We start from the raw sequence: 13,095 nt of genomic DNA, 5'->3' as shown, positions 1-13,095 counted from the left end.
GATCTGGGGGAGACCCAGATTTGAATTCTCACTCTGCAGTGGAAGCTTACTGGGTGACTGTTATGTACTGGGATTGAATCATTCCTGATTGAATCTCCCCAGAGACTGGTTGAGCTTGGAACATAAGAACAATAAAAAAGAACAATAACCTGTCAGGATTCTGAAAGTAACCAATCTAGTAGTAATGTTATGTAAATACCCTATCACTGGGAGTGGGGTGGTTTTGGGTGTGGCAATTGCATGCTATTTAACAATTCGCTTCCAAGTTTTGGGGGGAGCTTTTGAAACTCATGGGGGTAAAACGGGCCATGAGTAGCGCTTATCACCCAGAGACTGATGGGCAGACCGAACGTGTGAATCAAACTTTGGAACAATATTTACGTTGCTTCACCAACTACCAGCAAGATGATTGGGCTGACTTGCTGCTGCTGGCTGAATTTTGCTACAACAACATGACTCATTCCTCTACGGGAATGTCCCCTTTCAAGGCACTATATGGCTATGACAGCCCCCCTATGCCGTTCCTCGAGAGCAACGCCTTGGGCCCGGGGGATCCTGCACGGTGGTGTCAACAGCTTAAAGACTCATGGCCTTCGTTGTGCAAAACCTTAGAGGTGGCGAAGGAGACTTACAAGGCTCAGGCTGATAAGAGAAGGTTGGAGGGTTGGGCTCTGCAGCCTGGTGACTCTGTTTATGTAGCTACTAAGAACATAAAGGTTTTGAGGCCCAGCCGCAAACTGGGCTGGAAGTTCATTGGCCTGTTTAAGGTCAAACAGATGTTACTGTGGATCTAGAACTTCCTAAAAACATGTGGAATATCCATTCTGTGTTTCATTTCAGCCTCCTGAAACAGGACCCAGGTCCGAGTCCCTGGTGCCCTGCAAAGCTGGTGCGCCCCCCCCCCATGGTGGAGGGCGAAGAACATTTCGAGGTTTCTAAAATCCTGGACTCCAGACGTAAACATGGCAAACTGTATTATTTGATTGAATGGGTGGACTTTGGACCCCAGCACCATGAATGGGTGGAAGTAGGGGATATTCGGGCCCCTCAACTGTTGCGGGAATTTCACCGGGAGTTTCCGGGCTAGCCGGGAGATTGTTCTTTAGGTGGGCAGAATGTCAGCTATGCTGCCATATTGTTTATTAGCCTAGAGTTCGCTTGCCTGACCTGTGTACAAGTTGGTGCCACATTCCTTCCCTCTCGCTACTCCCCTTGTTATCTCTGACCTTGTCTTCATGCCTGTGTAGTGTCCCCACTTTAATTAACCATGAGACTAGTTTCGTTTCTCAGCCTTGGATCGGTTGGGTCATCGGTTACTCTTTCCTGCCCGTGGGAAACGGGCCGATTGACCCACAGGTGTGGGGGGGACCTCTTGAATCTTCTATATTACTATATGCTTGTTCTATGCTTGCCATTCCTAACAGTGACCATGTTATTGCAACCATAGTACTGACAATAAAGCAAAACCTTTCTTGGAAGTGTGTGCTCAGTTGTTTGGCTGTGGGTCCTGACAGCTAGGTGTCACCAATATGCGGATGACATCCAGCTCCATCTGTTAATGAACGGACAGCTGGACTTGACTCCAGATATTTTGGACAGGGCCTTGGTGGCTGCAGCTGGTTGGTTGCAGCAGAGCCGGCTGTCCAGCTCCATCTGTTAATGAACGGACAGCTGGACTTGACTCCAGATATTTTGGACAGGGCCTTGGTGGCTGCAGCTGGTTGGTTGCAGCAGAGCCGGCTGAAGTTGAATCCAATGAAGACGGAGGTCCTGTATCTGAGCTGCAGAAGACTGGATGTGGAAATATGGCTTCCAGCCCTGGGCAGGGTGTTATTGACACCAGCACCGAGAGTGAGGAGCCTTGAGGTGATACTCAATGCCTCATTATCTATGGAGGCTCAGGTCACTACAGTTGCCAAATCAGCTTTTTTCCCATCTATGGCAGGTGTGGCAGCTGGTTCCATACCTTTCTACCCGCGACTTGGCTACAGTGAACCATGTAATTGTTACTTCCAGATTGGACTATTGTAACTTGCTCTACGCAGGCCTACCCTTGCACCTGATCTGGAAATTGCAGTTGGTACAGAATGTGGCAGAGTGTATGCTGACAGTGATGTCTTCATGGGCACATATTAAGCCTGTGGTCCGTGAACTGCACTGGCTGCTGATAGAATTCCGGGTCCGTTTCAAGGTGTTGGCACTTACCTTCTACAGTTCTGCAGAGACTGTAAGACGGAGCTCTTTCGCCAGACTTTTGGGTGAGGCAGCAGACGTCAAATATCATCTGTACCATCCTGTTACTTTTGTGTTACAATTTGTACCATGGTCTTCAATTTTTGAGGACACAGAATGATAACCACCTTGGTTTACCCAAGGTAGGGTACTTATAATCTGGAATCCCTAATGGGATCTAGCCCTTTCTGCCTTGTCTAAAACCATTGTAATAGCCGTGATGTAGTTTGATCGACATTGTTTAAGGGTTTATAGTTTTAATCTTGATTTTATTGTTTTATATTAATGTAGTTATAATGTTGTAACCCACCCTGAGTTCACCATGAAGACATGGCGCTATTTCAGAACCTGTTTTGTTTACTTCTAAAATTGCCAATTCTGCCAGGGACCATGGCACAAGGGATGAGGGGGCTTCTCTTTTTGTGCACCATTAAGAGCCTGGGGTGGGGGAGACAGGCTTCACTCATCCTTCCACACCACAGACTGGCAGTGTTTAGCCCCTGCAGTGTTTATTTTTAAGAAGACTCTAAAATGGCATTCTGTCCCTGTGGCAGACTCCGGGATGTGTTATTTTGTAATTTGGCCCTCAGCTTAACCTACCTCATAGAGTTGTTGTGAAGATAAAATGGAGGAGAGAAAACAGTGTAAGTTGCTTTGGGTCCTCATTGGGGAAAAAGGTGGAGTATAAATTCAGACTCAGTAAATACAGGGAACATATAAAGTATTAATAAAAAGTGTGTCTTCAAGCATGCACAGTGATTTTCCTTCACCACCAAGTTTCCTTAACAAAACCCGTCATTGGGATTCATTGGGGGACAAGAGATGCATATGTTCCATTAAGAGAAAGGATGTATAAACCAGAATTTCTCATGTGGTAATTTAAACCTTCGGAATAAGGCACATATAACTTACATGCAACATGTTTATTTTCTTAGAGGGACATGTGTGCTATATTTAAGATTATAGGGTATAATACCCGACATATGCCACTGAAGTGGTTATCTGTTTCCTCTTCACCCATGTGGAATTTACAGTGCAATCCTAAACACTCATTTTGATTAGTAGGCCTTACTCCCAATAAATGTGTTCAGGTCTCTATTTTTATGTCACAAATGTTTGTATTATTGTAATACATTCTATCCCATCCTTTTTTTCAAGGGCGGCAAAACACAAAGGTTCTTTCCTTTCATTTCTTCCTCACTGCTCCTGGGGGGGGGGTAGGCTGAGAGAAATCGCCTAGCCAAAAGACATCCAGTAACAGCCGAGGGAACACTTGAACGCCAAACGGGCTTGCAACAGGGCAGCGTCACGTGGGTTCCACGGTCACGGGGACGCTCTGGGAGGCACCGGTCAACCTTATCCGCCCAGAAACGGGCCTTGGAGAGGACACACTGAAGAGTAGTTTGGGTGAGGGCCATACAACATGGACGCATGCGCGCCTCTAGGAGCCACCTGTTGCTTCGACTGTGTAGGGAGATAAGACACAACCTGCACGGTCTCCCGTTTCCTCAGTACGACCCGCGCAGTTCGTCACTGAGCGGGCAGCTGCCTTCGTCTCAGGTAACAGGGCTCTTCTGCCTAGTGGTGCGTAGCAGGCAGGGGTAACAAAAAAAAAAGTCTGGTCCGAAACTGTCAGACCTTCCCTGCCGTTTTGATTTCGGAGCGCCTGTGCTGGCAGCGGAATTTCTCCCAGAGCTGAGCGAGAAAAGGGGGGCGGGGAGAGTGCGTCAGGTAGCCCCCATAACAAGGAGTTGTCCGTGCGGAACACACTTCCTTCTAGCTTACCACCACGTCTTTTCTCTGGGGGAAGCTGGTGGGAAGAGCGCCTCCCTGCTGTCCGCTGTGTTGTTCTTAGCCGCTTCCTGCGCTCTTTTTTAGTGGGGGGCGCTATGGACCCTGGAATTTATTTATTTTTTAACCCTGCCCGCAAGAGCTCTGTGGTTTCAGGCAAGTCCCCGTCATCTTTGCGTAGCCTCCAGTTTTCTTTTTTGTATGAAGGAGGAGATTTCTGGCACGAATGCAGCAGAGTTATCATTCTCTGCGGTTAGCCAGCTTTACTTGTTGATGTGACGTGTGGACTTGGCTTGCCTATTTCACGACTCTTCCAAGGCTTCTAGTGTTTTTTCCCCATCTGACAGAGACTTTAGCAGTTGTATTAGGTTAACAGTTTCCCGGTTCAATAATAAAGAAAGCTGCTCGTGCTGAAGCACAGAATCTCCAATAAGGGCTGGGGGCCCCCTTCTTGGCGAGGAGCACAGTTAGGTCCTTAATTGCTTATTGTTTGCTGTAGAGTAGGCGCCATATGTCAGCATTTCATTTAACTTATTTTATGCTTGCGCAGATTCAGGTCCTAAAAAAAATCTAAAAAACAACAGTAGTGCAATTCCTTTCTTATGACCTCTTAAAATGGCTCAGTATCCTGAACCCAGTTTTGAGTTCTGTAAAATTTACCAGATATTCAGTAAGAGGAGGATGATAGTTCTATTTTGTGCTGCAAATTTTAGCTTCTTATCCTCTTATAAGGCAGATGTAGACATGACAGATTTTAGTGTTACATATCATTTCTAAGTATATTTCTTAAGTTCCTCATTATGCTTTTCTTTGAGGAAAGATTGGACAGTATTGGTAATTGCCCATGATCTTGGCAAATAGTAGCAAGATTAAGGACAAATCTAACTCCCTTCTGCCCCCTGCAGGATTTAGAATGGTTTTAGATGATTTCTCACAGCAAATCAGAATTTGGAAATGAAAAAACCATGCTCTCCTCTGCCTGTGTTGCCTCATTTGTGGGGACAAGATATGATGGCAGAAATAAATTCTATTTTATGGGTTATAGGGTGCCTTTTAGCTAATTTCCTTGAAATAATCTGCCGGATGGATCCAATAATGTAAAGACATGGAGAGTCAGAATTGAAATACCTAGACCTTTATCTGGTGAACATCTGAGGCAAAACAAACAGTGGGGAAAGAAAGGTGCTGCATATCTACTGTAGTCTCAACCACAGTGACACTATCTCATAAGAGTATAAGCAGAGCCTGCTGGATCTGGCCAACAGTCTAGTCCAGCATACTGTTTTCACACAGCGGCCAACCACTTGTCCTGAAGAGCCAAACAAACAAGGCATAGAGGCCAAAGCTTCCCTGATGTTGCCTACTAACACTTGTTTGCTGCCTGTAAATGTGGCTAGCAGTCATTAATGGACCTCTCCTCCTCCATAAATCTGTCCAACCCCCTTTTAAAGCCATCTAGGTTCGTGGCCATTGCTACATCCACAGGATGCAAATTCCACAGTTTACTTATTTGTACTCTGGACTTAAGGCATATTTGCCAAATAGGTCTATTACTGCTCTAGGGCGTTCAGCTGTGATGTCAGATCACTAGTATATTTAACTGATCCTGCTACCAAGCATTAGGTATTTTTAAAATATCAGGTTTTATTTGTTTAAGATATTTTAGATAGGAATCTTGTGCCAAAGAGTATTTTGTTCTTTCTTTCTTTGATTTGTATTACACTCTCCCCCACTAATGTGGGGCTCAGAGCGGGTTCCAACACATAATAACAGAACATAATATAAGATTGAGACATATCAGTTAAAACAGTTCCAACATTTACAGTTCACAAGATGGCACATACAATACTATACTGCTGCCCCAGGGGAAAAGAGGGGGGAGAGTTGGGGTGTATGTTTTGATCAATCAAACTGTTGCAAAACTTCTTAATGAGAGAAGTGATAGTGATGGCAAAATATTGCTTTCTTTTCTAGGCTGTGTAATCCTTCTGAATGAACTGCTTCTCATGCTCATCTCTTTGCAAAGTATTGTAACTTCCCTATCCTATTTATTTTAGGAGAGACAGCATGATTCCATTCCTGTTTCGAGATGTTGGACATTCACGCCAAGTTTATTTCTTAAATAGAACTAACAACACCATTGGCTCTCCAAATGGGACATACTGCTACAACACTGCACGTGGAAGTACTGTGCTTCAAGGTGTAACCTTCGGTGGTGTGCCTACTGTCCTGCTGCTCGATGTAATTTGCTTTTTGGTATGTTTGTTTATGTAAACACTCACGGATGATAGATTTCTCTGTTACTCAGAATCCTCTAGTTACTAGGTGAACAAGAGCAGAGTCAGCATGCACTGTACTGTGCTGAAATGGGGCTGGAATGGGGGCACCAGCATCACTCTTTCTTTTCCCAGTAGATTGATCATGCTGCAGTGTCTAGTGTCTGTTGGCCAAAAGTGATGATAGGGTTGTCCAAAGTCTTTGGATAACAAGATTGCAGGACTGAAAGCAGACATTTCAGTTATTTCTGAAGCTGAGTTAAAAGGACCAGGTTGCAGGTGATATGAAAGACCTTGACACGAACGCGAAGAACTATTGCTGGTCAGAGTAGATAGTGCTCACCCTGATAAACCAGTGGTCTGACTCTGTATAAGGCAGCTTCATGTGAGTGTATCAACTTTATGTCTGCCAAACTAAAGTTAATGAGTACACTGACAAAGAGGTTATTTGTCTGAAATTAGCTTTTAGAGAATTTAATACTGGAACATTGAAGAATCTTTTCTTTTCGTTCAAGGTACATGTTTTATCAATTTAGCAGTGAAAAATAACATTCAGTGTGTTGAATACCAAAAGCCCAGACTTTCTGGTGGTGGGTTAAGGAAATCTACTGGTTTATGCCAAGTGCGAGTTTATTCCTAGATATTTTATTTGCCACTGTTAAGTCTGAAGAGTAGAAACCAGTTTAACTTGAAATGATGAATATTTATGATGTTACATCATCATTAACGTGATTGTTCCTTTTTTATAAATTCTTTCCTAGATTTTAATCTCGGTGTTCTCTTTTATAAGGAAAAGATTCTGGGATTATGGTCGTATTGCACTTGTGTCGGAAACAGAAAGGTAAAGATGTATAAAACAGGAGTTAAATTTCAATGTTCAAAGCTGTAAGAGGCTGTGTACAACATAGATAGGTACAAAGGTGACAATGCCATGCTGTGTGCTGACCATGCAACTAGTATCCATATGTCTATGAACCACAAGGGAAAAAAGATAAGAAACACAACAAGAAGCACATCAGAGAAAGAAATCACACAGTAAATGCCAGGTCAATTGAGAAGCGAGGCTTTCTGGTACTGATTGCTTTATGCAGGATGCCACTACCTATATTGTACCATAGCATCTCTGTTCAAGCAGCCACAGTATAGTTGCCCATGTAATTTATTTAGCAATATGTTTTTTCTGTCACACAAAATCAGGGATATATGATGTAAATTAGTTGGTGATCACTATTTTTAAAGAAACAAACTTAGCAATATTTGACTCTAGAGGGTAGGGCATGTTTACTAGAATTGGTCCAGTAATTATATTGATATATATGTATAATTGTCGTGGGCTAGGGGCTTGGAAATGGACAGGAATCATCCAGATACAATGCGGAACACATGACAGGAAATGAACACAGCATTTTTAATTAGTGTAAAGCTTCCTTAAGCTGTGATAGTTTTAGAGAGGAACTTAGGCAGATCATGACAGGGAGGGCAGGAAGGGCTGCATCAGTGCTTAGTTCTTGTGGCCCTTTATTACATGCCCAGGGAAATGTTGATCACCACTTTGGGGTGAGGAAGCAATTTTTCTCTAGGCCAGTTTGGCTGGAGATCCTGGAGGGTTTTTTGTCATCTTCTGGGTGTGGAACAGAGGTCACTGAGGGTTGGGGGGAGGTATTTGTGAATTTCCTGCATTGTGCAGGGGGTTGGACTAGATTACCTTAGAGGTCCCTTCCAACTCTATGATTCTATGAAAAAGCTTATAGTGTCATCAGTGCTGATTATAGTTACCCCTTGTAATATTTGGAGGTTAGAACCTGTATGTTTGAAATCATGAGCAAGCTTTAAAATTATGGGATTTAGAAAAATATTGCTTTGGGACTTCTTTCTAGTTCTCTTTGGAACCTCACTTCTATCTGTATAAAGTTCGTTCTTGGTTTTTTATTTTCTAGAATGCTTACATGCCCGCTATCTGCTTTTCCTCCCATCTGAAATGTTGAAACAAGCTCTTATTACATTATTTATTATATATGTTACTTTATCAGAACGGAAATAATTCTCTGCCCTCCAAATATTCTGATCATTTTTAGTCGCTTTTATACCCCCCAAATTCTTAAATGTGTTTCTGAATCCTGCCTTTGTATTCTAGTGAAACAAGGTTTCACAGATTATCCTCATCAGTGTCTGATGACCTGGACCCTGACACGGTCAGTATTTTTGGGTGGGTTTGTGACTTATGTCAGAGTATATATATAAAATGTGCTATGAATGCTTAGAATTGGCTTCACTGTTTAAAGAGATTAGGAGAATAGCTTCACTGTTTGAAGGTTTAGGATATCGTCCTAAGAGCCCTTGGATGGAGTCTTTTTGCTTATTGTTTCTGTTTGTAGTACTTCTCTAGATAATAATCAGTGATAGTTAGCAACAAGTACAAAGCACATTTGTTCAAAATGTTTTTTGGAGGTTCTCTGATTTCCATAGGCTATTACTGAGAGACCTAAAAGCAAACTAAAATAACAGAGCAGACTTCTTCCAAACAGATTGGTTCAGAGTTGCCTCCTAATACCTCTAGTCACTGTCATCTGTTTTTTTTTAAATGATCTCTCTCTTAATTCCGTGTATAGCTGTATTGCAAGATGCTAGTCTCATTTAACAATTGCCTCCTTAAGGAGGACAACACTACTCTGTCAACCCTGTATTTATAGATATGTAGAATTACCCATATTATCATTTAGTCTATACCTTGTTGCATAATCAGTCTGCTTGTTTCACTTGTGGTGACAGTGACATTAGGATAATCTTTTACCTCTTCCCAGTTCCTCCTCCCCAAGTCCAGGGAACTGAAGTGCTGATAGAGTTCAAGTTCAGCATAATTCTGAGTAGAGATATATCTATACTTTTTTTTTAACGTGCGCTTCCTTCAGGGAGCTCCTTCAGGGAGCTGACAATGTAATCAATACTAGCGGTGTGCATTTGGATTTACCCAACCCAAAAATACCTTATTGGTACTTTTCAGGTAGATTTCGGCATCCCAAAGATATTTGGGATTTCTCAGGAGAACTAGAAAAAAAATCTCAAAAGAATCCTGGATATATTTGGGAATTACCGACAACCCCCCCAAAACAGCTGAATGGCTGGAGGAGATTGTTCCCACTGCTCAGCTGTTTTTCTGGATTTCTTCTGTAGTCCCTGTTGGGCACTTAAAGGAACTACAGAAGACACCCCCTCAAAACAGCTGAGGGGGGGAGCACTCTCCCCCTGGCTCAGCTCGGCCTCTTTTCGGCAGTCCAGTTTAAAGGGACTGCCCAAAAGAACCTGAGCTGAGCTGGCGGGGAGTCTCTCTTCACAGGCTCAGCTGCTTTGCAGGCTCTCTTGGGCAGTCCCTTTAAACCAGACTGCCCAACAGAGCCCTAGCTGAGCTTGCTGTTACCTGTTTTGAGGCTTTGCCACTGCTTCCCCCCCCTCTTCTGGGGTCTATTGGATATGAAAAAATCCAGGATTTTCAAAAAATCCAGGATCAGAATACTGTACCAGTATTGGGATCCAGGTTTTGGGGGAAATCCTGTAATTTTCTTGGCTCCAATAGACCCAAATCAAAAATAGACCCAAATCAAAAAATACAGAGAAAAAAATAATTGCACAGTTTCTGGCCACTGTGTGATACAGAGTGTTGGACTGGATGGGCCTTGGCCTGATCCAACATTGGCATCTCTTATGTTCTTATGTTCTTAATCATAACCTTATATTGGCTGTCTTCATAAGCCAGTGTCAGGCATGATAGATCAAGGAATATCATAGGGTTGTGCACCTGGGTGACTGTAGAGGACTGAATCTCTTCAGCCTTGGGAATCCTTAACATCATCAGGTCACAAGGCTTACTTGCAATAACTCTTCCTCCCTTGTGTTTGGATTCAGTTTACCTGAAGACTGAGGAATTGAAATGAACACACACACACACCCCGGGTCTCCCTGCAGTAGAAGCATAAATGTTACTTCATCTCATTTAATATTTCTGGTAACATTAACAATTGCCAAGGTTTTTTTTAAACTGCATTAAATATTCTCTGTGGGTGTCTGAAATGTGATGTCCTGGTATCATGACACATGTGTAGATTAAAGCCAAAGTGCTTGTTTCTTGAAGAATCTACTTCTGTATATTAATAGAAATTATAACATTCTGTTCAGGAGGGCAGGGCTAGTATTTAGATAACAGATTTTTCTTTATTCTTAGGGTTTTTGTTCTTGGATAACAGCTGCCTTTCGAATGCAGTGAGTATATAGATGAATAGTGATCTGAGTACTATCTGCCCCACATATTGCCTGCTACACTTAGTTTCATAGCAGTTTTGAAAATGGAAAACTATAAGTGAAATGTAACCCAATTGGGAATATTTTTAATAATACTGTGCTTTACTGTGTATGTACATGTACACACCACAGTTTATTTATTCAAGCTGTCCAATTTTATGTTTATAGCTTTAAAATAAGACTTGCATTTTTATTTGGCATCTTAGTTCTATTATTTTAAAGTTACTCTTATTTCCATGGTTTCATTTAAATTAGATTAAGACAGCCTGCAGACTTCTTTGGTTACTACACATTGAGACTGACTTCCCACAAGCTGCATACTCTTATTTCCATGGTTTCATTTAAATTTGCTGTTAGATTAAGACAGCCTGCAGACTTCTTTTGTTACTACACATTGAGACCGACTTCCCACACGCTGCAGCTCTGCGCTCATTCTTCCCTTTGCCCCAATCGTACTTGTCAATTTCACACTATGTGCTGCGCAGCCGCATTTTGCCCCGCAGCTTCACCCAATTTCCCCCACGTCTACTCAATCCAGTAGACACGGGGGAAATCGGGTGAAGCTGCAGGGCAAAATGCAGCCGCACAGCACATGGTGTGAAATTGACACATACGATTGGGGCAAAGGGAAAAACGAGCATGGAGCAACAGCTTGTCGGAAATTGATCTGAATGAATAGACTTGCTGTGATGAGACCAGCCCTCAAATAAAAATTCACTACGGAAAAATCATAACATAAGCTCTCAGATTGTTATATGAGTTTGTGGGAGGAAATGGTTCTAAAAAAGGAGTTTACAAGTGGCTGCCCTTTTTCCCCTTGAGATTATGCTACTATGCCTTGTGTCCATGTGACATTTTATGAAGTCTAGATCACATTCTTTGTAGCATAATTCACTCTAGCTGCTACTGTGCAACAAAACTCATAGCTTGACTATCTAAGCAAATTCCATCTGGTGAACCTTACTTGCTGATTTGTTGCCATTCTTATTTGTGGTGCAGTGATGAAGAGATCCATGAAAAATGTGGGGAGGATGCCATTCATTATCTCACCTTTCAGCGCCACCTCATCTGCTTATTGATTGTTGTCACCATTTTGTCTTTGTGCATCATACTTCCTGTCAATTTGTCAGGTGACTTACTTGGTAAGCAAAATACTGAGGATCAAGACTAGCTGACTGACAATAATACATATGCTCGTGCATTGTTGTTCATTAACTAGACTCCAAGCTATTTTGTTACGTGTTTTCTAGTTTCATATTGCTAGCTTCAAGATAGCCTTTCCCTCATATGTGAGCCTTGGGCTTTGCTGCCAATTTTCATGCAGGCCTAAATTTCCCAGAAACCACCTAAACCTCAGAATTGGACCAGAGATAATGGAGGGAAAACCAGGATCCAATTACTGTTAAGTAAGCCGAGCCTTGAGGGTCAGCATATTAGACCCTGTACAAGGAGGGAGGATATTCACTCCCTGCAGCCAGGCTGCAGGAAGGCTACTGTTCGGAAGGAGCTGATTCCTCATTCCAAAATGGAGGTGAGTCTGACATGAAGGTACTGAAATAGTGGTAGGAATCCAGTCAGTTGCATTAGGGAACTTTGTTGTTTGCTAGCTAGCTTCTTTCCCTGGAAGTTTTGCCCTTTATTAATGTACTCTGTCTGCACAACTGTTTTCTTATTTCATCTATTGTTACATTATTTGTTTAATAAATTTAGTCTTTTTTGTTCATTCTGCCTGGGTCCTTCATGCCTCATAGTCAGCCATATAGCTGGGCATGCCTCAGCTGAACAGGGAGCTCCCCCAGTCAAGCCTATAACCAGAGTCATGGCAGCCACTTAAGGCCCTTGCCTTCTCCAGGGCTGGAGGAGGAAGGAGGAGGCTCCCATCCACAGCAAACCCCCCACAGGCCCCACCCCTTCCCACAACACCTACACAGCCTGTTAACCTGAAAACCAAAAAATGGGTCATGAGCCCCTTATTATCATGGCCTCATCCATTACTGAATGTCTATCAACCTGCATTCAGACCCTTGATAATATAAAATATTGGATAGTTAAAGGAAGGTTTGATTTAGTAAAATGGATAATATTGTATCAAAAGGTGGTTTATGTACAAAAAAATATGCAGTGGATTTTAAGATGGTATACTTAAATGTATGTTTTTTCCTTGCACTGCTTGAGATGCTGGAACTCTTAGGTAAGAATTTAATAAAATATACAAAGGCATTCTTTTTGAATACAGTATGTCAATATCCAAAACCTAAAGGCTCTTCTGCATTTCTGTTTTCATTTAATGGGATGACAAAATGGCAGGTGACACGTCACCTTTTACAAACAAAGTGCTTAGGATAGCATTAAACGCTCTACAGAATATTAATGTAATAGTATCCAGGTTAAGGGCCCATGAGAATACACAGTTAGTGAAGGAAGCTTCCTCCCCCCACTGCTGCTGCTTTTGTAGTTAAAATTTCAAAGGGCGGTAAAGGGAATAATGGAAAATAATTTGTCC

At 42.4% G+C, this 13,095-nt stretch overlaps 1 protein-coding gene across 1 annotated transcript in view; it reads left to right on the top strand.

The window, feature by feature from the left end:
- Window positions 1-3,616: 3,616 nt before the first annotated feature.
- TMEM63A (transmembrane protein 63A) overlaps window positions 3,617-13,095 on the top strand; it is a gene marked incomplete at its 3' end in the record, with an annotated part of 31,989 nt that continues 22,510 nt past the window's right edge. The window contains exons 1-6 of the mRNA XM_015428967.1: window positions 3,617-3,792; window positions 6,081-6,279; window positions 7,061-7,140; window positions 8,434-8,491; window positions 10,516-10,553; window positions 11,592-11,734. Coding sequence (XP_015284453.1) covers window positions 6,091-6,279; window positions 7,061-7,140; window positions 8,434-8,491; window positions 10,516-10,553; window positions 11,592-11,734 — 508 coding nt within the window. The remainder of the gene's footprint in view (window positions 3,793-6,080; window positions 6,280-7,060; window positions 7,141-8,433; window positions 8,492-10,515; window positions 10,554-11,591; window positions 11,735-13,095) is intronic.

The sequence above is a fragment of the Gekko japonicus genome, unplaced genomic scaffold (assembly GCF_001447785.1).
Source record: "Gekko japonicus isolate JY-2015 unplaced genomic scaffold, Gekko_japonicus_V1.1 scaffold1056, whole genome shotgun sequence".
Taxonomy (NCBI): Eukaryota; Metazoa; Chordata; class Lepidosauria; order Squamata; family Gekkonidae; genus Gekko; species Gekko japonicus.
This window is presented reverse-complemented; position numbering and strand designations above follow the sequence as displayed.